This window comes from Haliotis rufescens, unplaced genomic scaffold (genome assembly GCF_023055435.1).
Source record: "Haliotis rufescens isolate VD_foot unplaced genomic scaffold, xgHalRufe1.0.p SCAF_44, whole genome shotgun sequence".
Taxonomy (NCBI): Eukaryota; Metazoa; Mollusca; class Gastropoda; order Lepetellida; family Haliotidae; genus Haliotis; species Haliotis rufescens.
Genome location: NW_025964157.1, coordinates 2,834,239 through 2,861,494, shown reverse-complemented (window position 1 = coordinate 2,861,494; position 27,256 = coordinate 2,834,239). Strand labels below are relative to the sequence as shown.

At 40.3% G+C, this 27,256-nt stretch overlaps 2 protein-coding genes across 3 annotated transcripts in view; both read right to left on the bottom strand.

Moving 5' to 3' along the window:
• Positions 1 to 1,041: 1,041 nt before the first annotated feature.
• LOC124136074 (transmembrane protein 43-like) lies at positions 1,042 to 13,934 on the bottom strand. 2 transcript variants are annotated; one of them, XM_048383112.1, is made up of 12 exons: positions 13,793 to 13,934; positions 12,395 to 12,559; positions 11,494 to 11,628; positions 10,294 to 10,388; positions 9,379 to 9,428; positions 8,681 to 8,750; positions 7,270 to 7,340; positions 6,185 to 6,309; positions 5,715 to 5,786; positions 4,421 to 4,522; positions 3,368 to 3,485; positions 1,042 to 1,983 (listed from the first exon to the last, which is right to left on the bottom strand). In XM_048383112.1, the coding sequence occupies exons 1-12, from the start codon at positions 13,805 to 13,807 to the stop codon at positions 1,766 to 1,768; spliced, it is 1,236 nt and encodes a 411-aa protein (XP_048239069.1). In that variant the 5' UTR covers positions 13,808 to 13,934; the 3' UTR covers positions 1,042 to 1,765. The 2 variants fall into 2 exon arrangements, with proteins under 2 accessions (XP_048239069.1, XP_048239070.1); XM_048383113.1 differs by lacking the exon at positions 13,793 to 13,934 and adding an exon at positions 13,656 to 13,786.
• Positions 13,935 to 17,748: 3,814 nt separating this feature from the next.
• The window catches only part of LOC124136073 (exportin-T-like), a 38,099-nt gene continuing 28,591 nt past the window's right edge, over positions 17,749 to 27,256 (bottom strand). The window contains exons 21-26 of the mRNA XM_046501852.2: positions 26,556 to 26,604; positions 25,290 to 25,405; positions 24,494 to 24,541; positions 23,693 to 23,764; positions 23,029 to 23,082; positions 17,749 to 22,602 (exon numbers count right to left, since the gene is read on the bottom strand). Of these exons, the coding sequence (XP_046357808.2) occupies positions 22,576 to 22,602; positions 23,029 to 23,082; positions 23,693 to 23,764; positions 24,494 to 24,541; positions 25,290 to 25,405; positions 26,556 to 26,604 (366 nt within the window). The 3' untranslated portion in view covers positions 17,749 to 22,575. The remainder of the gene's footprint in view (positions 22,603 to 23,028; positions 23,083 to 23,692; positions 23,765 to 24,493; positions 24,542 to 25,289; positions 25,406 to 26,555; positions 26,605 to 27,256) is intronic.

Sequence of the window (27,256 nt, the reverse complement as noted above, 5' to 3'; positions counted from 1 at the left end):
AGAAAAATCCTGACCTACATCAAATGTTTCTTTCTTAATTAATGAATGTTAAGCTTTTTCCCATGTTCACATCGATAAGGACAACATATCGATGAGTCAGGGTGTTTTCCTGTTCAAAGATTGGGTCAGACCACACATCATCTTGATCTACCAGTTGTGTTAATGTGTGCCATTTGTGAACATCAGAGTAAAAATGGCGTAATGATGGAGTGGAGTGTAAGCTCTGATGGAGCTTGAAACTGTGGAGTTTAGGACAATATAGTTTGAGTAATTGTCGACTAACAAGAAAATCATATTGTGTAACAAAATATATTTTTGTTGTTGATTCATACAATTCTCTTGAAGGAATGTAAATTCTCACTGACTTACCGTAAATCATGAAAATAATGAAATCACAGAATTACTGCACAACATGCAAGTGTCTAATTTTTGCATTAATAAAGTGACACTGGAAATATTTGAGTGTATTATCATGCCCGGTTCGCTGCACATCCTGGAAACAATTATTATGACATACCATACTTGCCATAATACGTGCTCGGACGCTTAGAAGCAATACATAGGGGGACAGTTATCAAAAACACACCCAAAGAGATAAATAATCTTTGTATTTCTTCCAGGACTGAAAAAACTTAGTTCAAATGTTGATGAGCTTAAAACCCTTCTGATAATTGAATACACAATGCCATTTAGAATGTGGTCAAATGTAACAAATGTTATATTTGGGATAACACTTTCTTAGTAAAGTACAGATTCTCATACTTTTTGGGGGTTGAGTCCCGTCTGGGATTTGAACCCACACTTGCCAGAGTGAGGCACCTAATCGCCAGCACACAAAGTCTGAGTGGGTTAGATCACTGACTTTGTGTGCTGGCGATTAGGTGCCTCACTCTGGCAAGTGTGGGTTCAAATCCCAGACGGAACTCAACCCCCAAAATGTATGAGAATCTGTACTTTACTAAGAAAGAGTTATCCCAAACATAACATTTGCAGGGTTAGAAATTGGCACTGGTCCTATAGTCCTTGCCAAACTGCCCAATAGTTAAGGTATCCTAAGGACTAGTAGATATTTGCCATTTTTAAGGATTTTGCTATATATTATCATTATAAGGACTAGTGGACCAAAAATGTTAGTTTCTACCCCTGCATTTGTTACATTTTCTGATAATTAGTCACCAGGCAATCTATAAAATTTATTATATTCCTCATCGTAATTAAATCCAACTACAAAATGCATATAAAGACTCTCAATTCACACACCCCTTTTACACTTCTTCTGTACACAAATCTGTATTACATACACACAAGTAAATATGCACTGTTAATTCAAGTTTGGTCTTATTAGGGGGCGGAAAAACAGATGAGTTTTAGTCTGATCTAAAGGTTGGTCAGGGGGCAGTTATTGGTGCAGGGTGCTTAATACAGCAAATACAGTACATAGCAAGCACCCTGTTAACAATAAGGATCATCACAAACTGCTACTGCCCCATCCTATACCATGAGGTTCGAAGTCTATTAGTAAATTCTTGTTGAAGTTTTCCTATTATTAACATACAGTAGTATCTTCAAAGGAAGCGCTCCTCGCATTTCTTTCATGGCACATCATAGGCCAGTGTTGGCACTAGCAGTAATTTGGTGATGTATTAGTTTCATGATTTATGGTATTCACAATATAGACCATACTTCCACATGTTTCCAACCTGTTTGCAGTCATCACAAGCCATTAACACTAAAATACTCTTCATGATATACCGTTGCTTCATCTTCAAGCCCTCGTGTCCCGGGAATAGTTCGACCCCCTGGGTGACAGTTTAGACAGAAAGAGCGGCGCCACGGCCAGCGCCAGTATGGTGAGACCCAGCCAGGGTCTGTACGTGATCCAGCCCAGGGCAATCACAGTCAGAGAGAGGCTGATAGAGAGGGCGAGGTTCATCGTCGTTACTCCCATAGCAACCAGTTCTCGGACAATTGGCAACCAGTCAACTGTAAGATACAACATATTATTTACAGAAAACTACATGAATTTGGATATTCATGATATTTGTATACATATCCTTACACATTGTATCCATATAAAGGACTCAGGGCCACCGACGAAGCACTGATGAGAAGATAGTGAAAGTTTCAGGGACAGATAACTCCTGGTAACCAAGGGTAGGGGGCTTCAGGGAGGAAGTGACACGCTTAGGGTTCTGTGTTATAGAATTGCAGTCCAGAAGAAACTTTCAATGTGTTGTGTCAGGGGTGAGTGAGAATTGTTTTACGCCTTTAGCAATATTCTAGCAATATCGGGACGCCAGAAATGGGCTTCACACATCCCCATGTGGGGAATCGAACTCGGGTCTTAGGCGTGACGAGTAAACGCTTTAACCACTAGGCTACACGACCGCCCAAGTAATGAACTGTGAGTGAGTGAGTGAGTGAGTGAGTGAGTGAGTGAGTGAGTACAGTATTCCAGTTGGATAAGTCAGGATAAGAAATAATCAACAATGTCTGGATTGGAAGACATGACATGACAGTCTTGATGCTGTACTGGTCAAACGTAAGGGTCATAGGGTCAACTTGCAAAATCTGGGTTATGACCAGGACTTTGGACTTTGGAACACAGTAAGACACCAAGACTCATGTTGAAGTCAGGACTGAGGTGACATGGTGTTTTGTGTCACACGTTCAGGATTATTTCACTCTTAATACAACATGCTTGCACATTGATATGTGGGTGCGAATGTGTGCGGCTTCGTTTACTAGTTTGGACTAATGCTAGTGTGAGAGCCACTAAGATGACACAGTTTAACATAGCTACCCCACCCAGACTCAGTATACTGACTCCAAGCCGACCAGTCCTTGTTTTAGTCCCTTAATGTTGAGCACCAGAAAGGAAGTACCATCACAGTCTTTTGGTACGATGTGGCTGGGATGCCAACCACCAATGAGGTGGTCTGCTATTTGGGGACACTGTGTTGAAGTGCTAAGAACAAACTGGTTTTGCGATCAGGTTTGGTGTTGGTTTTATGTAACATAAACATAGTATTTAAGTGTTTACCCAAACCAATGGTGTGTTCCGCGTTTGATATGTTCAGTTGAGATATGTTGTAATCACTCGACTTTCAGCCAGGAGAGCTAAAGAAATTCACATTAAAACATTTCCCTTGAATTCTATCACACAACAAGATTCCACTGTGGATACAATTCGTTGCCGTGACAACATTTAATGAGATAACCATTTAGACGTCAGTTTCAAGAACATCACAGCATCACTCCCATTCTCTTTCACATCAGCAACACTCGACCTGACAACACATGCAACTGGACGTATACTTAATGTTTCAAACAGGAAGCCGTATCTGTGATGATTTCCCTGACTCACCTATGGTAGTGATGATACTTGTGATGCAGCCAAACGCTACAAACATGAGCAGCCAACCACCGAATCTTAACGCCCACGTGAATATTGCATTCTGGGCCTGTTCCTTGCCAAATATTTCCTGAAAAAAAACAACATTATCCGTCAAAATATGCTATAAAACTTCTGTCTCCTTCATGGCAGCAAAACTATGAAGAACTGACAAATTTGTAGTTTGACAGCAGAATTAACTACTTGTGTAAAAACTGACTAACACTTTGTCAGCAAGCTTAAGGTACAAGTAAAAGGACAATCACTTCAAAAGTAAACACATTGACTCATTTCATAACCTGTAATCAATGAAATTAATTCTTTACATATCTTCAGTCTTCCAGTTAGCCACTGGACTGATGCCCGAGTCTAGCAAAATCATTTAAGTCTAGTTTGCTGAAAGTAGTTCATATGTTAAAAATAATTTTTACAGAAAAAATCTCTGAAAGACTATGTCAGGCTTGACGACAAACATATTTTTAGCACAGGTTATATGCTGTCAAGTCAATAGGGATGGGTATTGGATGTTTAAAGTGTACCACAATATTTGACAATGCACAAGGCCGTATTGCGATATATATCACAATATATTGCATAATTCAAAATATTGAATTCAGAAGCAATTTGAAACATCAATGCAGGAACTGAAGTTCATCAGTGGAACAAAACAAGATGCTGGAACAGCATAATGTTTACTCATTCAATCAATACGCAAGGATGCACGCTCTGGGGCAGTGAGGACTTGGTGTTACACCACTCCCACAGAAGAACTCCAGAATGCGAACTTGCATTTTGGAATTACGGAAACATTTTGAAGGTACATGTATTTGCCAAGTGTATAACATTAGCACATGACAATAATCGCTATTTGAAATTACCCGATATGCAGAGTATCATTAAAAAATTATATTGTGATAACGTATCATGCAAAGAATGAACCTCAATTTACCGATATACCGGTAATACCGTGCACCCTTACAACTCAATTTACTACATTTCCAGGATAAATCCGATGACGGTTGTTACCTTGGGGCTCATGTCCCCGAAGTACAGCAGCTCAATCTGGTCTCCAGCCTCGGTCTGATACGGCAGCAGCCTCTCGTTGATCTGCCGAGCCACCACACTCACCTGAGATCGATGTAAAAATAAACAACTGTTCAGCATATACTCATGCATATGTTTTGATATAAAATACACCTAGCTTGACGAGACTGGTCGGTGTCTGGTTAGAAAATGTTCCTAGTTATATGTCCAGGAATAATCAGCTTCCCTGACTCCGCAACAACCTCGAAGACTGGGAGATGAGTTACACTGCATGTCAATCAAAACCTGAGAATCTTCCAAGCTACATCAACAATTATTTCTGCTCTCAGGGATCTACCTAGACCTATGTACTTTTGAGACCTGGGCATTCTCAGGCTTATAGTTTTGGGGTCCAAGGAATAAATGTTTTTGTAGTACCAGGATGACAATTGTTTATTTCTTGACATCTACAGACTGGCGACATTCATCTTCCCGAGACAAGGAAGTTAATAGACTGTAATAGTCCAGTTTCAACCTTTGCCGAACTACGCTGCAATTTCGTGGCTCGATTGTAGCACCACCAGTGGCTATTACGAGTTATGTCCCTTCTATGTGCCTCCTATTGACCAATAAGATTCCACCTCTCATATCATTTGCATTTGCTTAAAACAAAATGGAGGTGCCCAGTCAAGAAGATCTGATCGATAGTCAAGATCTATATTGAACTAAAACACTTTGATTAAAAGCATGAAAAGATTTGGAAAATATCTATCAACACACAGTTGCTGGTACACATGCTTTGCAAATCCTGCAGTTGATTGAAATCTGCACACTGAAATCCATGTTGTTTCTGAACCAGATCAATTTCGTTGCACGATTTTGATTGGACTATGCCTAGACTCGTTAGTCCAGCCCAAACTCCGGAGTTCCAGCCAAGTTCAGCTTGGGTGGAACTGGACTTTTACACTCAGTTGACTCCCTTGCCTCGGGAAGATGGGTGACATGTGACACTCTTGACTTTCAGGAACAGCCTCATAACATTGCACACGCAATAAAGCCATGTCATAAGGCATGGTGATTTCCTCATTTGACTGGTTAACGAATATTGAAAACTTTGAGACTTTTGACTAGTTCTTATCAGAATAGAAATGTCAGTTTAATTCAAAGTGCATACTATAATTTGACAGTACACAATAATTTCTGTTGAGTCAAACCCTGCCTATACAATCCTCAGTTAAAAGCTTTTTGTGAAGTGTGTGTGGAACGGAGGACATAACACACTGAGACTGATCCTTACCCTGGCTGCTGGTCCTAGGGCGGAGTCCTGGCTTAAACCTGAATACTCAAACTTCACCCGTATATCGCCCACCTGAAATAATAATAATAATAATAATAATAATAATAATAATAACAACAACAACATTTGTTTTAGCTTACCTGGATATGTAGTCAATAGACAACAAAAGTAACCATCAGGATATATCTGTCCCACCCATCCCGATATATCTGACTCCCCTAGAAGATCTGCCCCCCCCCCCCCCCACAAGTATATCTGCCACCCCAGTATATCTGAATATCTGACCCCCAGTATAACTGACTCTCCCATCTCAGTATATCTGACCCCCCAGTATACCAACCTCCATCCCCTGTATTTCTGCCTCCCCCAGTAGAGTAGTATATCTGACCACACCGGTGATCTGCCCCCCCCCACACACACACACACACCAGTATTCTGCCTCCCCCGATACTCTGTCTCCCAATCTGTACCTGGGGCATGGCGGGGTTGAAGCTGTGGTAGAGTGCCCCCATGTACAACTTGATGCTGGGGTCCTGGGGCTGGCCGATGTAGGTGGGAGTCAGCTGTTTGAAGTCTGTCACCTTCTCTATCAAACCTGCACAGGAAACAAATCTCATTTGTTAAAAGTTGAACTCAAATACAAAGACACCATGTCCTTCCCATACAAGTACAAGTATTGTCCTGTATGACATAAGTGCCTGATACGATAATGTGTCATGGCACTAGTATTCTGAAGCACCAGTTACGCTGTTGAACTGACACAGGACAGCCATACATGTGACCCGCCAGGAGAAAAGGAGTCTTGTGGAAGCTAGGATACAACTGTGCTGGGACATCATAAAGAAAGACGCTTCACGTCAACTTACTTCCGGAAAAATCACCATGTATGAGGACTGTACAATAGTTATTTTTCTCTTCTTAGTTCTCAATGTAATAAAAACATTATTTCAAAACATTAAAGCGTACACGTCTACTTTCGATTAATCAGTCACAATATATAAATTATTACAAGAACAATTATAATTTCAAGACTGAAAATGAGATTTTGCAGAAAATTATCCAAATGTTTGATGTCATGTATCTCTGCAATATGAATTGTTGCTTGTGAATTGTATTTTTATGTTTTTAAAATACTGTTGTTTTAAAATATATGAAGTAATCAAAATGTGATTTTTCACCCTTAGGTCCCTTATTTCATGGTGGGTCACATATATCTCTTAAACAGACACGAAGAAGAAGCTAAAAGCCAAGCGGGTGAATACTGCTGACATATTGGCAATTTTCAGTTATTCATGGCTATAACAGTTATAAAATATGTCATCACTGATGTTTCAATACATATATACATGTATAACTCTATGGTAGCTCAGGGCGGTCGGGTAGTCTAGTAGTTAAAGCGTTCGCTCGTCACGCTGAAAACCTGGGTTCGATTACCGACATGGGTACAATGTGTGAAGCCAATTTCTGGTGTCCTCCGCCGTGATATAGCTGGAATATTGCTAAAAGCAGAGTAAAATCAAACTCCCTCACTCACTCACTCACTATGGTAGCTCACCATTTGAGAGGGAAAAACTTCCAACCAAAACTCTGTCTGCAACATGTGTGACAGACGATACTGAAAGAGACCTAGATGAAAACAAAAAAAAACAAATTTGGGATACAATAACATAATTGCATTTAATATTAAATTATACACGGGATATTATGGATGCTGGAACAAATGTACTGTGAAACCAAAATATATTCTTTGGCTTTAAATATTCTCTCTCAAACACAAGTCCAAGGCACCCCACCCCCTCTGATAATAACCACATATCAGCAATGCCCTGTGGACTAAACAGGTCAAAATTAGAGGATTATCATTTATATAGCTATGCCGATTTAGATTTATTATGTTATATGGCAATGTACTTTATCATCCCAAACTGGCTCCCACAGGAGATATCGCTTTGTTGAGAGCAAGCGATATCTACAATGTAGATATCACTGCAATGAAATAGCATCACAATGCTTTGAAGGACCATTGTGACATCATTGGTTACCATGATGTCACAATTAGATGACATCACTAATGGCTCTGCTACTGAAGCTGTTAGCAGTGCTTTTTACACTTACATACTGCTTATTACCGTATACAAATTGAAAAAGTTGGAAGTATGATGTTGGATAATAAATAGAATCTCACCCTTGTGTCTTTTGATATTAAATATATCAACAATCGTCGATAAAAGTTTAAAACTCCTCGGTAAGCCTCAGTTTTAAAAAGATGAAAACGATGACCTTCACCTTCGTTTAAATTTGACCAACATATTTTCAAAGGAGGAACTCATCCTAGAGATGCATTAACCTTTTCTGAGAAAGTGTAACCACAAATTTCTCAGTGAATTTGTCCACCTATTAACCTTAATATTGACCTTCTCATTGCATGTTCCAAAATAATTCCCAAGTCTACGTGGAAGAAGTCCATTGCTAGATAACCTTTCATGTCAATGATCTTAGCACTATATTTAAGAGAAAATATCATATAACTATCACTGACAATTACCTCAAAGGAAATTAGCAAAATCTAAATATTTTTTACATTTGTATACTTATCCTGCATTAGTCCTTAATGCATTCACTGCTTACCTTACAACAAAAGATGGGACAGCGTAACGGCGATAGTCCTGTGGAAGAAATAAAATACTGTTGTTCTTGGTCCCACTTTTCTTGACTCCCTCTGCTGTCCTGTGACCTTGATGACCTGAGGTCACCTCTTCACATCACTGCCTGTCGTGCTACAGGCAGACGTGTACTAGCGGAGCTCTCGTTTTGGATTAAGTTAGACCTTCAGTTTTTGGTATACAATTCTTTTGGCGTAAGGTAAGCAGTGAATGCATAAAAAAGTAATGCAGGATAAGTAAAAAAATTTTGACCTTTGACACGGGGCTGCTTAAAACCGATATCACCTGGGTTTTTTTACTCACGTTGGATTCTGATGTCCGACTGAACTGTCAAATGATGAGCTCTTAATTAGTTCTGTCCTCCACTCTAAATCTGAAACGATATTTTCACAAACTGATACAACATGCTTGTAGTAAAAGTATTCAAACAGGTCAGGTACTCTCACAACAAGGGGCCCAGTCGTCTAAGGTGCCCCGATTCGCTGTGCAGAGTTGCATCCCTTGGGCACACCAGAAACCTATGATTGTGGGTTCGAATCCTGGTTCGCCCCGATTGTGTTTCTAGGTTTGTCAGCACCATACCCGTGCTCGTGCCTTTCACCGAAGTGGTAATCATCCGAGACCTGCATCACTTCGGGCTTTCCTTCTACATTAAGATGACACTTCGTGATATAACTGGAATACTGTTAAAAACGGTGTTAAACCCAACTCACTCACTCTCACAACATGACATAATCACAAACAGCAAGGAGATGATGTATGTCAGCACTGTATGACTGAAACAATCTAACTGCAGCTGATGCGGAAAGACCTGGCTAGGCACGTCGCCTTCATTCAGTAACCATGGTAACCAGCTGGTCATCAGGGCACGTAGACTTGGCTTGCGATCAAGCTGTCACCATGACAGATACTTGATTATGTGTTTGACAGTAGCCATTAAGCGTGTCCTTCGTCATGTGATCATAGAATGGAGTGGAAAATGCAGTACTGTCGCCACTTACCGTAAGAATATGTTGTTTCCACCCTTGTATCGCCGCCTTCATTGTATTCTCTGAAACAAACATACAGTTGAAATCATTCTGAAATTATATGATCCATAACATAATAATCTGTGGCTGTCAAACAGTAGGTGAGGTGAAAAGGGGTTCAAGATTATTGCACTTACATAGCGACGCGCATGTGTGTGTGTGGCTGCTTGTACTAGTCCAGATACCTGTGAAGATACCTGTGAAGATTCCCGCGTAGAATAGATCTTCAGCAACCCATGCTTGCCGTAAAAGGTGACTATGCTTGTCGTAAAAGGCGACTAACGGGATCGGGTGGTCAGGCTCGCTGACTTGGTTGATGCATGTCATTGATCCCAATTGCGTGGATCGATGCTCATGATATTAATCACTGGATTGTCTGGTCCAGACTTGACTATTTACACACCTCCGTCATATAGATGGAATATTGCTGAGTGTGGCGTTAAACGACAAACCAACCAACCAATCAACTAGTCCAGACTCAGGGTTAGAAACTAACAGTTTTCGTCCACTAGTCCTTATAATGATAACATATGTCAAAACCCTTAAAAAGGGCACATTTCTACTCGTCCTTATGATACCTTTACCACTGGACAGTTTGGCAAGAACTACAGGACAAGTACCAATTTCTAACACTGAGACTAATGTCAGTTTTATAGTGCTAGCCCAGGGAGATACCTACCGTAGTTTAACATGAATACCCCACTCAGATACAGTATACTGACTGAGTCAACCAGTCCTTGTTTTAGCCCCTTAACGTCGTCACACATGTTCCAAATGTAACGAGTGTTGGGTGCTTGAAACATATTCTACTGTTCTACTGTTTTCTACACGAGCGTGTTGTGCTGGAAACCTGTTCTACTCCACACAGGGTCTTGGTTGATGAAATACCTTCTGGACTCATGCTCCACCCACTGGTACATCTCCACACTGCGGCGGAGTTTGACAGCTGGCACCGAGATATGATACACTGGGTCGTACAGCATCTGTAACCATGGCAACAACATTAACAGCTGGGAAGACATGCACAATATAATAGCATGTCAAATATCAACTGTACATCACGCTTGTCGTCGTTCGTAGGAAACAGCATGAATAACGTGATAAGGGCAGAATGGTTACTGTGTTTTAAACTGACGCTTCAGTTGATAATATTTCTTCTCCAGCATCTTTAACTACAAAACAGTGCAGGTTAATCAGGGGTAAAATGTGCTTGTTTCATTAATGGAGGCATGTTGTGTCAACATTTTGGGTGTGTCTTTGGCGAGTCAGTGCCATGTCTGCTGTGTCTTTGGCAAGTCAGTGCCATGTCTGCTGTGTCTTTGGCGAGTCAGTGACGTGTCTGCTGTGTCTTTGGTGAGTCAGTGACATATCTGGTGTGACTTTGGTGAGTCAGTGACGTGTCTGCTGTGTCTTTGGTGAGTCAGTGACATATCTGGTGTGTCTTGGGTGAGTCAGTGACGTGTCTGCTGTGTCTTTGGTGAGTCAGTGACATGTCTGGTGTGTCTTTGGCGAGTCAGTGACGTGTCTGCTGTCTTTGGTGAGTCAGTGACATGTCTGGTGTGACTTTGGTGAGTCAGTGACATGTCTGGTGTGTCTTTGGCGAGTCAGTGACATGTCTGCTGTGTCTTTGGTGAGTCAGTGACGTGTCTGGTGTGTCTTTGGTGAGTCAGTGATGTGTCTGCTGTGTCTTTGGTGAGTCAGTGACATGTCTGGTGTGTCTTTGGCGAGTCAGTGACGTGTCTGCTGTCTTTGGTGAGTCAGTGACATGTCTGGTGTGACTTTGGTGAGTCAGTGACATGTCTGGTGTGTCTTTGGCGAGTCAGTGACATGTCTGCTGTGTCTTTGGTGAGTCAGTGACGTGTCTGGTGTGTCTTTGGTGAGTCAGTGACATGTCTGGTGTGTCTTTGGCGAGTCAGTGACGTGTCTGCTGTGTCTTTGGCGAGTCAGTGACGTGTCTGCTGTGTCTTTGGCGAGTCAGTGACGTGTCTGCTGTGTCTTGGGTGAGTCAGTGACGTGTCTGCTGTGTCTTTGGTGAGTCAGTGATGTGTCTGACGTCTCTGGGTGAGTCTCTGATATGTCTGGACATACCTTGTGTGTCTGTAGATGTCCCTGGAGGTGAACAAGTTTGCCATTGTTGCCCTCAAAAGCCACATCCGTTGTCTGAAGGGGCACAACAATGCTGAGGCCTTCTTCCAGAGATCGGGCCGTCTGCACGGCTCGGCCCTGCAGTAGACATGGAATTAAGTGGACAACAGTTCGAGAGGTACATCCGATTGTGTCATTGACCTTTACTGCAAAGGTCAAATGGACAGACAACCACAGAAGTCTCCACAAGCATTAGAAGTACAGCAGATTGAAGTGTGCACAATGGCACAACTAGCAATTCTTTGAAAACACCCAATGCTAAGAAGCCTGATAACTATGATAAACATGGATGATTACATCACTCTATTGAGTACACATTTTGAGATTTCGACACAAAAAATGAAACGTTTTATATGTATATAACGGTTCTAAATATAGGCTTGACTCTGAAAGTAACTTAGCTCGTAATTTGGTTTCGGAAATTAGCTCCATTGTACACATGCAGAAAAAGCTTCATTGGATATTTACGCATGCTGTATTTATATATTTGAGTTTTTCATTTAATGCATGCTTTTCTGCGCGCAAGTTATTTCAAAGTAATTGGGTTTTGATATTTTTGGTGGGTATTTTATGCAAATATGCAGCTTATCTGTAGCTCTGAACTAAGACCAAAAATGTCCATGGTTTCTTGTATTTAATACACATTTATTCAAACAACAGCAAAGAAGGGGAATATAACCAGTAACTATTATCAGAAGGGTTTGAGTTTCAGCTTTTGGACTAAGGTTGTTCATTACCACTCAATCTCTGAAAGCAAATTTAGCTTGTGTATTGTATTATAAGTACGACAAATACGGTATGTGTCAGATCTACAAGATTTGAGTGATTTTGTATCGATACATACCTCATTCCAGAACAAAAGCCATGATGCTACAAAGATGAGGATGAAACCAACAATAATCCCCACTAAACTATTCCCGATCCTCTCACAGAAGTTGGGATTCCTTCGATACGTTGTTGATGTGTGGCTGTTTCCTGGCATGTTGTGCATCCCTGGAGCATCTGGGTACTGGAAACAACATGAAACAACAGTATAAAACAACATGAAACAACAGTATAAAACAACATGCTTACAGTCACCCCTGTGTGTATTCCAGGGTAGATTTGTTCTAAAACATTATGAGCTACGTAGAGAAGGAGCAGCCTCGATTGAGAAAGTGTTGCTTTAATCTAAGCTGCATCAGCAATATTTGATCAGTATCACAGCGACCTGCAAAATAACAGAGCTAGCTAATTGATCAACAGTTACTGTTGTTGGTACACCATCGGCCAGGTCACACACGATCCTCATTAGTCAAGGGTTTTACCTTGACATACAAAAGTGGGATTCCAGGGGACCCTCAATAATTAATTTTAAGGGTCCTTGCAGCAATATGCATGTCCTGAAATGTAATGAAATGGTGTAGTGTACTGTACATTTTGCAGCGTCCATTCTCCACATTTCTTGTGCATACTGGATGCATATTTGTCCGTTGTATAAAACCCTGTCAGTACAACAGTTGTTTCCTCCTATAAGCCTTGGGAACTCGCCTCTTGGGACTTAATTTGCCTTGTGCACACACCCCTGTGTCTAGATTAATCAATAACACAAAACGGTCAAATATCCACTATCATGTACATCTTTAACGATAAATGGGAGAGTAAATTTTGAATCGTAAGTTTGATAGATCTAGAAATGTCAAAGCAACATCACAAGGGCCAGTGTAGAAATGTCAAAGCAACATCACAAGGGCCAGTGAAGAAATGTCAAAGCAACATCACAAGGGCCAGTGTTGTGCTTAATACATCAATGAGGGACCAGTATCCTAGATGTCGGACAGTAAACTCGATAAAAGCAGAACAGAAGTTATCACTTCCCTGTGATGGAGATCTTATAGGATCTACTGTAACATGTTGCCTACCTCGTAACATCACATAAGAAGACGTCTGCACGTCTATGTGATTGTACTTACAACTACTGACGATCCTCAAACCAAGGGCCCCTGGCTCAAGACGGTAAGAACAATATCAGGACATATAAATTTCCATGGTGACCCCATCCCGTTATAATTCATAAATACTGACACTACGGACTTGTGTCGAACATATTTGTGAACTCTGCCTACCATCTTTTCAGCTTTCGCTTTGCAGTCCCGAGTCCAAATTTGTCAAAACTAAATAGCATCAATTTAAGGTCTGTGAACCGGATGTGAGCTGGGTCGTGAATACCCTCCGGCAGGACACGAGCAGTGTCTAAACTTACATATTGTCTGTACATGCTACGCTGTCCGTCTCACTTCACTTGTCTCCACGTCCAGGAAGCAGTCATCAAAAGTCCTCGGTCAAGGCTTCCCCAGTCGCCGTGAAACGACTTGATGCTTAAAATAGACATTTACCTACCAGGCGAGCTGTGATTGGTTAACATTAGTACCGGAAATGCGCCATAAGGGGAATTCCCTATTTGCGTTTTTTCCCGCAGGAAGAAGGATTTGCGAGGCTCTGCGATGACGTTTGATCATCTCCAAATGACTCAGTTTAACTACAACAAAACTGTCATCCGTAGGAATTGTTTCATGTAATTAGAACAGAATGAAAAAAAATCGAGGTCACAAATGTCCACGTGATAAAGCGATGTCGTTCGTATGCAAGGAAGGTCGGGGTAGAGCGCATCTTTAAACTATTTCTTTTGATTTTTAGGGCCTTGGTTACAAGTATGAATGACATATGTCCTTATGGACTTTCTTTATAAAGGCTCTCTTTATATACAATTTTATCCAGCTAAATTCATGTGGTGACTATGTAATTTAAGAGAAAGAGTAATTGTTCCAAACAAATGACATCAACATCACTTTGGGGAATAACACACCGGCTGCTCACTGTGTCCGTCCATTGTCTAGTCAGTGTCGATTATCAAAGATAGGTTCACCAGTTATATCTTAAAACATTTATAGTATCTATATAACCACCTGGCGTACGACTACATTCTCTCAGAGACCACATAATATGGTCTCTGATTTTCTGAACCACTTTAGTTTAACGTTTGAAAAATGAACGTTGTGCGAAAATTGCGGTCTAACAATGCAATTACGAAGATTAAAATTAATATTAAATGACAGAAAAAAGGCTAAACTGACGGGTAAAAGAAAGTATACACCCATGTTTGACGGTGGCTAACGATGAAACAATAAGGAAATGACTATTCGATGGAGATTTTATGATACGGGTATCGTAGGCTATATTATAAAATTTCAATGAGTATCCCACAATAACAGGTGACGTTCATATGTTTTTACCTTGTTTAGAAGACATTGTCATTCAAAAGCTAGCCGAGCAGACGACACATCAAGGGACGTAACTCCAATTTCTTACCACCAGGCTTATATCGGTCGCCCATTCAAAATTCATTGCCAAGCCATATCAGCCTGTCATGGGAGTGTAATATGGGGGTGGTTATTACATCCCCTGTGATATGACCTCCTCTATGTCGGCTGTAACACATGCAAAGTGGCATATCATTGAAAGGTGTGTGTGTTATAATGCACTGGTAGCGAAAAACTACAGGACCCATGAGTGAGTGAGTAAGTTAAAATTTAACGTCACATCGGCAATTTTTTAGCCATTACAGGACCCATGAGGTCTACAAGGACATATATGGGGTATATATGTCAGTCTGCAGTCACTGAAAACACAACAGATTCAAGTCATTTTGCCAATCTCATTATGATCAAATCTAAGTTCTCGCTGCCGCAAAACAAAGTTTAGCCATAGCGAGACCTAAGATATAATTTTAATGAGATTGGTCATTTTGCATACATGGAATTAACATGATGAAACTCAGTCAATTCCCTATTGGCTTCAAGACACGCTCTTACACTACATTTTGCAGGGTTCGTTAGGCGTCGGAATACGTCATTCTGTATTTGGCGATATTCTCCCCGGACACAACTCAGGACGCAATACATCGTCCATGTAGCCTTGTGCTGTGTGATCAACCGATTTCATTCTGAATGAGAATAGTCGTGTTTGTAACAGGTGTATTAATGTTGATGATTTGATTTGTTCTTTCTGTGGGTTTTGACATATGTCCTGTGTGAAAAATTGACGTTTATTAAAACATTAAATTCAGAAATATTTAGTGAATTTTCTTATGTTTCACATTCCTAAAAAAGAAACGTTTGAATGTTGGGAGTGGGAAGAAACACGTTTACTGCACATACGGACATTTGACGAGTGAGGACATTTTGTGAATAAGAACAGCGAACACGTTTCCTATGTGAAAAACCACAAGGAAAAGAACATAGGTTGAGGTTATGAGAACTCAATGTCTCGTTTGTCCTCCAATGCGTCGACTATTTCCTGGTATCTCCTGCCCAGGACATAATCACAAGTTAGGGAACGTTAGCCCACTCGCACTGTCGTGCATGTACAAGCCGTTGCAGTTTCTGTGGTCTGCGATTCATGTCTTTCCATAAGCCTTCCACTGGGTGAACAGGGGGGACTGTGCATTGTGGTTGGTTCCATATGAATGCTGCTTTTACATGGCTGTGTGCAGTCCAGCACGGTCACGTTGAGACATTACGTTAGCTTGGTTCATAATTGAACGGCTGTAGGACTGAATCACAAAAGCACTGGGCCGTTAAGTTGCAATGCACTTGCATCAGGGTTGTTCTACCAAGAGATCATCACCCACATCATTACACTGCCATCGTCAAATCTGTCAACATCCAGTAAGAAGTTGGCGGGAAAATGTTCATAAACAAATCGGTACACTCTGGCTCTACCACAGCTCGATGCATCATACATGGCTGAACCAACGTTATTCTTGCATTGTTAGACCACCAAGCTCTAAGACTTGCCCTAACGGAGGTGGTTCCATACTGGTATAAGATCTTTAGCAATCCTGAAAGTGCTGCTGTTCTAGAGGATGCTCACCAGTGCCATAAATGATGTGCTCCATGAATCGGTCTCGGCAGCAGTTGTAACCCGGTGCAGTCATGTGACGTATCATGCTCATGGCACCGACACCAAAGTCTAGAGATGGTGCTCCTGGACACATTGAACAACCTGGCTACAGCCAACTGAGATTCTCCTGCTTCTAATCGTCCAACAACGCTCGTCTTCAGCTAGTTCGGCAAGACTTGGCAGTTGAACAGTTGCGAACAGACGTTTTGGAAACCAAGATCCCTCCCCTGGACCTGATGTGGTGTCATCTTTCTGAATTGGTAAGTGTAGGTTATGCATTTGGTCATTTGGAAGGAGCTTTCATTGGCCTCGCATCATGGTGGGGTTACAACTCTCAACAACAGAGCGCATTTTGTGTATTGACCGTTTGGCCACAAACTTTCGAAACTAATTGACCTGTGGTACCACTATCCACCACTGACCACACATTTAAGACACATTGTTTCAGAAACCTCAAGGATCAAGATCCAAACATACCAACCAAAGACTTGGTCAGTCTGCAGTCTGGTGAGCAGGCGGTGGTGAAAGACACTATAATAACCAGCATGTCTGAGTAATGTCAGGGACAACAAACGTTGGTGGTCTGAAAATCCTTTTCTGTAAAGTGTTCCATCCTCAAAAGGCCAAAGGTTTGTATACACCATCTTCTTCCAAGATGGAGTAACAAGGTGTATACAAACTGAAACATTGACAATAGGTTTTAGATTAATGGACTTTCCTTGCATATCTAATCAGATATAAGGTCTTTGAATGGCATTTATAAGTGATACACATGAGGAAGAGAATTTATGGATGTCAAAATCTTTATTATGGGAAAACAAGTTTCAGAGTATATACTTACTTCTTCATCCGGTGAATGAATGTAAAGAGGCAGAGAGCATATATATGTACATGTAAGGACAACAAAAGTAATAAGATAACAAAAGGTGGAAACTAACGCCTCATTGCATTCATTCACCTGATGAAGGACTAAGCATATACTCCGAATGTTGAGTTTCCTCATAATAAAGAAGTTGACATCCAAAATTTCTCTTCCTTAATCTGACATATTCTTGATAATGGGATCATGTGTTCCATTGAGGTATACGGCTACAAGTAAAAATAAGTGACAAAACCCTTTCCATATTTATAAGACATCTTTGCCAACAGCAGAGTAGACTGTACGATTCCGACTACACCATGAGCATGTGTAAATCTAAAGATAGTACAGAGTACTGCACTGGTGGTTACAAGATCACAAACAACAGAAAAATAGGGGATGGTTAGAATGAAATGACTTTATTATTGTGAAAATATACAAAATGGGAATATATGAGTCATGAATACAGAATTTCCATTGATATTCAATTACAAATGTTAGGCATTACATGCTAAGGTGGATCAAGAATGGTTCATAAACCTTGTGGGAACATTTTAAATTTGGAAATTTCAAATTTAATTAGTTTAGATTACAAACTTGTTCAACCACTGATATTCTGCCTATTCGCCCAATGGAGTCAGTTTCAGCAGATAATGGAGACTGGTTATTCTCTGGCTCGTTGACCTTTTAATTTTCAAATATCAAACATTTGAATGACGTATACTGAACATTGTACAACCAGATGACATATATGTTCCTTGTTTTCACAATAGCACCAGCATCGCGAGCATTACCGTTGTAAGGAACCGACCATTTGGTATTCGGTGTGGGGAGAGGAGAAAGAATTTTATATCACCAAAAAACAAATTGTTAAAATAATTACAGTTGCATGATGTTTTTCCCTTCAAATAAATTCAGGCTCATAGTTCAGGCCCCTCCCGAATATCGAACGGTTGGCCCCTGATCAGTTTACACTGTCCGACATGTAGCTGTGTCATTCAACAAACATATCAATCAACGTCAGTATTTACATAATTGTTTGTCATCATATATGAATCGATTTCTCTTCATTCACAAAAACAAAGTGTAACAGTTTATACACATTTTACAAGTTTTCTTTACAGACAGGAGTAATCCTAACCAATTTCATTGGTATCAAAGAATTTGTACAAGTATTTTCAGAACCTCACTAGCCTACCTACAGTCACATTAGTCTTAGCCTTGTTCACGAATATATCGTCCATTTTCTCTCGGAGCACAGGGATCCTGTACATTTGTACAGAGAGTACTGCAGAGATTTAATCAAACAGCAAGCTGTGTTTCTGTTAAATGAAGGTGACTAGTATAAAGTTGCTAAAGCCGAAAGTTTGGCACACGCATAAACAGCAGATGCAGGCAGCTTGAAGAACATTTATGTATATCTAGGTGACGGTGAGCATCTCAATATTGCTATATACAAACAAATGTACAGGGTAAAAAACACTCACTCACTCACTCACACACACACCCACACTTATTGTACATACTTGCTCAGGCCTGACATGCTAAAACATAGTGCCCAGTCCACATATAACTTAAAACTTATCAACAGAACGTAATAGCAAAAATAAATAACATACTCCAGTTTCATTTACAAAGCATTCACACCAATGAAGGAAAGAGTGTCTCAATCTCTTCCTAGAGCCATCAGTTCCTTCAAAGCAGACCGATGCAAAAATATACACTTATATTATGAAATAGATTTGAAGCAATGTTTCAATGTGACTTACAATTGCAACCTAACAACCTCCTTCATAGCTCTACCCATCTCTTCTTATGTGACAAAATACATATTATGAATAGATTTGAAGTAAAGTTTCAATGTGACTTACAATGCAACCTACAACCTTCTTCATAGCTCTACCAATCTCTTCTAATCGCTTCTTATGTCACAAAAATCATATTATGAACAGATTTGAAGCAGTGCAACTACATTTTGGATTGCAACATAACGTTTTTGACAGAATACAAACTTCATGAAAGATTGTTGATTATTTGTTGGATGCATAGTATGGTCAAAAGTGAGAAATGAGTTATTCCTTTAGAAGAGATGAGTGAAAATCAAGGGATTAATTACCGAGTTCGGTCAAACAGTGTCAGGAGGGAGTGTCATAATCTCAATGCCTTGACGTTGTTAAATAATCTTTTTCCAGAGGGAAAATATCAGACAAATTAATTTGTTGGGGAGGAACATGTCCCGAAATGCTGACTCAGGCAATTCTTCCATCGTCATCCCTCACACAGTAGCAGGCACTCTGATATGAACAAGCCCTGAGAGAAGTAACTGCCCTAGTGGACCCTAGTAGACTGATGCATTTACACTGACAGGATGTAGTGTGTGGTGCGACTGACCATTTAATAAATACCCTTGTCCTCTTTACCACCATAACTTGCAAGTCTGGATATTTCAATGCAGTCATATTTTCCAGCAAACAATGAATAAGTATCCTGGTTCCATGAAATACATCAAGAGCTTGCTTTTACACCCTGAACATTTGAATGTGGGTCTATCGCAACCTTACATTTAGAAGAGGCATTTTGATTGGTTGTTGTAGAAAAATCCTTTGCCATGTTGGTGCTAGAGGAGTGAGATAGTGATGTGACCTCCACGAAGCTGTAGTGCACATGGCTTTTAGGGAGCGGTATATCTACTGTTTGTTTGTTGTTTAACGCCACACTCAGCAATATTCCAGCTATATGACGGCGGTCTGTAAATAATCAAGTCTGGACAGACAATCCAGTGATTGACATCATGAGCATCGATCCACACAATTGGGATACGATGACATGCGCCAACCAAGTCAGCGAGCCTGACCACAATCCCGTTAGTCCCTTCTTACGACAAGCATAGTCACCTAGCAGTATATCTAATGGAGATATGACACACTAGACAACATAACAAAGGTTTTGTGCCATTTTCACACCTAAATCCAAAAGCCAAACATTCACCACATTAATAACTCTGTAGATTTAGATAAAGGAAATGTCATATATACCGTGTCCCAAATTTGTGAAAACGTAAGTGACCCATATCGTGTAGCTCAAAGGTTAAACTCAATCAATGTCCACACACAACTAACACGTCTAATTGCAGTATCACTTTACATACAGTCTCCAATCGCCTCTCATTTCTGTGGTTTTAACATGCAATCTGTGTTCAAACTTTTATTGACGTGGTAATTTTCATTACAAGGTCGGTTTCCTTCTGGCCATGAGCACGATAGTGATCACTAACCTCCCCAAGCATTCAGCACCTATTCACTCATTGCACAGCTTAATGAAGAGGTATATGGAGTAACTACCAGTTCAGTATCAGCACACATGTGAAACCTTTCAATGGGTATCGCAGAACACACAGTTGTCATCTAATGTTTCGTTCTTATCACACATCTGTGGTTAGAGAACATACAAATAACAATTAAGCCATAAGCAAATAAGCACAAATGATGAACCAATTAATACTCGAAGCTCAATTTAAAATATTGTTCTTCAGACTGTGTCAAAATGTCAACAGGTGAAACATAAATAACAAATGTAAGGATGGTTAATTTCCTTCAAACTCTATGTTGAACCACTCCCCTCTGATAAGTACACCCTGACCAAGGTCTGGCCCAGTGTTAAGTAATCTTCACAGGCACCCACCCCAAAATAGACCAGACAATTCATCAGTCCATGTTCTCGTGTGCATATTTATAGATGTGTTCACAGTAAACACAGCAGTATGGAAGGGGATGTATCTCCTTCCAACTATTACCAAACACATTTGAGTTTCATAAAAGTTAAACTTAGTTTGTTCACAACTGATTTGTTTCCAACAGCCAATTTCACAGGTGAAAGTTTTTAAAGCCCTTTTGTCAATTTTTGAAGCGCCCGGGGAGGTTTGTTACAGCGAATACGTTATCCATAAAACAAGAAAGTACCGTAACCGTGACAAATGCTCTGAAGAGAGGCTACCTAGGCACCTCCACTTCAGACAGGACAAGACCATGTTGTAACATTCCAAAGAATATATTAATTCTATGGCCCATGGTAGATGTTTCTTGGTCACTTGGATATTCCCAGAGGACAGAAATATTTATTTTTTTCTGGACTGGAAAACAAAGCTAATGATCCATCCTTCAATAAAGCAGTGATTTAATAAAGTGAAGATTAGAAATTTTTAATCATCACAGGTAAAAAGACGGACATCCTGTATCGTACATTACATACCTGAGTGTTCCCATCTTATTAGGTTAACTAGTTTTATGAAGCCATGCACTAGTCTTTTGAATACTTAACAAGTCTGGCGATGAACCTTGATAATCTGGTGATGGCATGTACTAGTCTCTGAAAAGCCTTAATTTGCATTGTCTTGAATATATCCCAGACTGACCATCCAATATCAACCATAATGACCAACTTAAAGAAAGATACAGTGTCAGGAATGTCCTCAACAGAGATCCGCTGCCCATCTGAAGCGGGGTAACGTTAACAATGTAGAATGGTTGACGATTGTCATCTTTGAGAATCTCCGATGCGGGTTTTCGCTTTGACTCTTCATAGCTTCACACATTCATTACATTCATCACGTAACACTAATAAACTGCTTTTCAGAAAGACAATGTGGCATTTCAATTTCCAAAGTAATAGTGTACATGCAATTAGGTCCCTGCCTTGTACCCGCAAAGACTGTTTCAATGTAACAACCAATCAGAAACCTTGTATCACTGTGTAATGGATTATTAAACACTATGTGACTTGAAAGCATGGTTCTTATTGGTTAGCATAGTCTCACTGTAGAATGCCTCATGTCACCGGTGAATCAACAATTTGCTCTACTTCATGTTTTATGCATGTAAATAATTTGTGAAAAAAAGCAGCACAAGAATCGTAATAAGTCAAGAGGACACGCATTTTAGCGTAATTTTGGGCTCAAAATCATAGCTATTATGCCCAAATTGTAATGGTTGGTATCTCTGCCTTCATCAAGGAACAACATGGCCGTCAACGCACCACACAAGCGGGATTTGGTTTTATTCGATCTCTCAGCTCCTCTCTGTCAGTCGCTGGTCAGAAGACCTGCTGTTTTCTGTACACTGAGCAAGGTGTATGGAGCTTGTAGTGTCTCCATCAAGAGTTTAAAGCTTGTATACAATTACAAAGTTTGTCTGCTAGGATGTCCTATCTACGTCAACTCTGTGCAACTGTCAGGACTTTGCCTTGAGGAAGAAAGTCTGAAACAAACAAATTAAACTTGTGAACTGCTGATCGCAGATTTGTCACTGCATTTGGTGTGAAGTAGTTATTGTGACCAGAATGTTTTCTTTGTTTGTTGCTTTCACCGTGCTCAACAATATTCCAGCTACCCCGGTATATGATTATCATTATATATAAATAATTGCATCTGGCCCAAACAATCCAGTGATTGACATCATGAGCATCGATCCATACAATTGGGATGCGATGACATGCATCACCCAAGTCAGCGAGTCTGACCACCAGATCCCGTTAGTCTTGTAACCATTTTATTCTATCATAATCAGACTGTGTGATAAGCATTGGTGCTGGCATCAATTTCGCTCTGGGATACCCGTAGTTAAATTGCATTTTGAAATTAACATATTTATCTCCTAACTTGAGTAATGTGTTTTATTGCTTACTTTTAAATAGTTTCTAAAGGTTTTCTGGTCGGCTCTCAGGGCTTGACAAAATTCCTGCAACAAACAAAATATCAGAAAATATATATATTTTTTTAATATCAATGTCCGGCCTCCCAAAACTAGCAGAGACTCTTCTTATGCCTGCTTCTTAATACTGAAATCTGATAGAACAGTATATACTGTGTCACATAGAGGAATGATCTTCTCTCACCTGGTGGAGATACAACATTTGATAGTTTTCTAGTTGGTTTAAGACGCAGTTTGCAATATTTCAGCTCTATCAAGGCATCTTTAAATATTTGAGTGAGGTACTAAGATAAGCAACCAAGTCACCGTGTCAGACCACCAGAGTGATGTTCAACGTTTACCACTTCGGTGAAACCCACAATATATATATATGGTGCTGACAAGGATCATAATCAGGGTAAATCTGGGATCGTATGATCCTGGCACATCTAAGGAGAGTAACTCTGCACAGCGAACGGAGGCTCAGACAACCGGACCAGATGTGCCCCCCTACTATACTGAGTGAGTGAGTGAGGGGTTTTATGCCGCTTGTAGTAACAATCCAGCAATATAACAGCGGGGGAACCAGAAATGGGAATCACATATTGCAAGCATGTGTGAAGCCTGAAAGTTTTAACCGCTTGACTATTTGCTTTACCTGTGTGAGTTCGGGGCTGACGCTGAGCGTGGGGAAGTACTCCGACTGCAGGTAGTTCAGGGACTCCTCCCCCTGTGCAACAAAACAACATGGCTGTCACTTCATGGGAGTACGACTTCAGTGGACCCAGGCCTAGTTCCACAAATCTTATCTACGATAGTCGTAAGCCTATGTTAAAGTATGGGAGTTACAATCATCTTAGCTCTAAGATCGCTTTGTGGAACGGGGCCCTGGCCATTACAATTTGATTACCTGGCAGGGTTCACAACTAGTCCGAAGCCAGAGTCTACGAAAAGTTGTTCTACTAAGCTCAGCTAAGAAGGGTCCATATAAGAATTCAACAATCCTCAGGAAATGACAAAAAGGCTCAAGAATCTTTAGACAAGCAGATTCAAAGACACAGTCCGTTATAACTTTACTGGGACATATGGAGTATTTTTTATCCCATTCTGAAAATAAATCTATTGTGGTCAACTTTGAAATGATGTCCATTGTATCCTGACAATGATAAATACAGAAACGCAGCGATAGAAACTAACATTTTTAGTCCACTAGTCCTTACAATGATAACATATAGCAAAACACTTAAAAATGGCAAATTTCTACTAGTCCTCATGATACCTTAACTATTTGGCAGTTTGGCAAGCACTACAGGACTCTGGAAACGGTTTTACCAAATAATATTCTAATAATAAACAATATAATCTTCAAAAGTGTTAAAAGATAACATTATGTTTTACAATGAAAAATTGCTAATAAATCCAGTCAGGTGAGAAGGCCGTAGGTTATTACTGAACCTACCCTCTTGTCAAAGATGCTTTTCAAGCACATGGCACATTCCCCCAGAGCCTGAAACAGCAGCAACATGAGTGAGTGAGTGAGTGAGTGAGTGATAGTAACAGGATAACTAACAGGGAGTGATTTGTTTGTTTGTTTTTTGTTTAACGCCGCACTCAGCAATATTCCAGCTACATGACGGCGGTCTGTAAATAATCGAGTCTGGAAAAGACAATCCAGTGATTGATATCATGAGCATCGATCCACGCAATTGAGATGCGATGACATGCATCAACCAAGTCAGCGAGCCTGACTACCCGATCCCATTAGTTGCCTCTTACGACAAGCATAGTTTGTCAGCACCAAACCCTGCATCACTTGGGGCTTTCCTCCCTCTCTAAGCTATAACTGATATATAATTTGGTGCTGACAAACCCAGTAATATATTAAAACAAACTGAGTTTCGAATCTACCATCATACTGTCTACCATGCCTAAGGGACGCAACTCTGCACAATGAATTGCAGCACCTCAGAAGGCCGGGCCTCTGGTACAGCCGGTCAGACACACATACCTTTATCAAACTAAATCAGACACACATACCTTTATCAAACTACATCATGTGTGATCTTTTCACTATTCAATCAGTGGTTTCAATGCTCTGGTTTAACTTTAAATGAACACATATACTAATATCTTGAACACATATACAACTTTCTGCATTAACTAAGGCTTGAAAGTTATCAAGTATTTCTAGTCAGTTTTAAAATACAGATACCACTGACATAAGGTATATATTAAATGGGGTACTGGAAACTCACCAGTGCGGTTTGACCATCTGTGAGGTCAAAGGTTGGTTTAAGAGGCGCCAGGAAACATGCTGGGATAATACTCTTATACAGGAAGTCAAGGAATCCCACAATGCCATTGTTTCCACCTGGAACAGAAGCACATATTTATGATAATGGCTGCATGTTAAGGAGGCAAGGAATTGGCTGGATGAGAAAACCATGGCACCAACAGCTACACCCCTCGCAGGGAACAGTCATAATCAGGATTGTATCCAGGATAATATTGTTCGTTCTTTAATAATGACGCACAAAGCAATATTCCAGTTATATGACAACAGTCTGTAAATAATCCAGTGATCGACATCATGAGCATCAATCTTTGCAACTGGGAACGATGACATGCAGCAACCACAGCCTCCTCTTACGACAGGCATGAGTTGCTTAAAACCAATTCCCGGATCTTCATGGGTCCTAGGATCATTAATTAAGTGCCTATGATTGGTTGGTTGTATTGTGATAACTTGATTTTTTTGTTTGTTGTTTTATGCCGCACTCAGCAATATTCCAGCTATATGAAGGCGGCCTGTAAATAATTGAGTCTGGACCAGACAATCCAGTGATTAATATCATGAGCATCAATCCATGCAATTGGGATCGATGACATGCATCCACTACGTCTGCGATCCTGACCACCCGATCCCATTAGTCGCCTCTTACGACAAGCATAGTCGCCTTTTACGGCAAGCATGGGTTGCTGAAGACCTATTCTACCCCGGATCTTCACGGGTCCCCATGATTGTCACATTGTGAAAAAACATATATTCTTCAAAATTGGGACTTTTTGCAAGGTTGTGTTCTTACATTCAGACATTCTAATAATGAATTCAATGCAATAATGGCAACCAAGTCACTTACAGAACACTGCAAATTAATGATACCCTAAATAGCAATTTATTTAATTCATATTCGGAAGTTTTTACCAACTTTTCCTGCAGGCTTGGGGCCAAACTTTCAGGCTCTGAGAATAGCCAGTGCTTGAGGCACTGTCTTGTTTCAGAGATAAACACATAAGTGTTTGAAGATTTTCGCGGTGAGTAAGAACTGGTGCCCAGCACCATATGCTTGTCAACTTATAGCATCAGGGACTTGGTTGATGGTGTGATCATAATGCCTGCACTGATCGTTGCTCTAATATCAATCGCTGGTTGGCTGGACTTATTACAAGCCATCACTGTACATACAATATTGCTTAATGCAGTGTAAAACAACAAATGAAACTGAAGTATGACCACTCACCCCAGGCATCGATGAGTTTCTTCAAGATGTTGAAGCACAACTTCTGGCTCTGAAATTGAACAGAGGACAAATATGAATGATGATCAACATCCATGTAACACTGTAACATCATTACACGGAGTATCTCCATTACATTAGTGTCGACAATGTCAGTAATGTCAGTAATGTCGGTAATGTCAGTTATGTTGGTAATGTCAGTAATGTCAGTAATGTCAGTAATGTCGGTAATGTCAGTTATGTTGGTAATGTCGGTAATGTCAGTAATGTCAGTAATGTTGGTAATGTTGGTAATGTCGGTATTGTCAGTAATGTCAATAATGTTGGTAATGTTGGTAATGTTAGTAATGTTGGTAATGTCAGTTATGTTGGTAATGTCAGTAATATTGGTAATGTCAGTAATGTCGGTAATGTCAGTTATGTTGGTAATGTCGGTAATGTCAGTAATGTCGGTAATGTCAGTAATGTCGGTAATGTCAGTAACGTCAGTAATGTCAGTTATGGTGGTAATGTCAGTAATGTCGGTATTGTCAGTAATGTCAATAATGTTGGTAATGTTAGTAATGTCGGTAATGTCAGTTATGTTGGTAATGTCAGTAATGTCAGTAATGTCAGTAATGTCGGTAATGTCAGTTATGTTGGTAATGTCGGTAATGTCAGTAATGTCGGTAATGTCAGTAATGTCGGTAATGTCAGTAACGTCA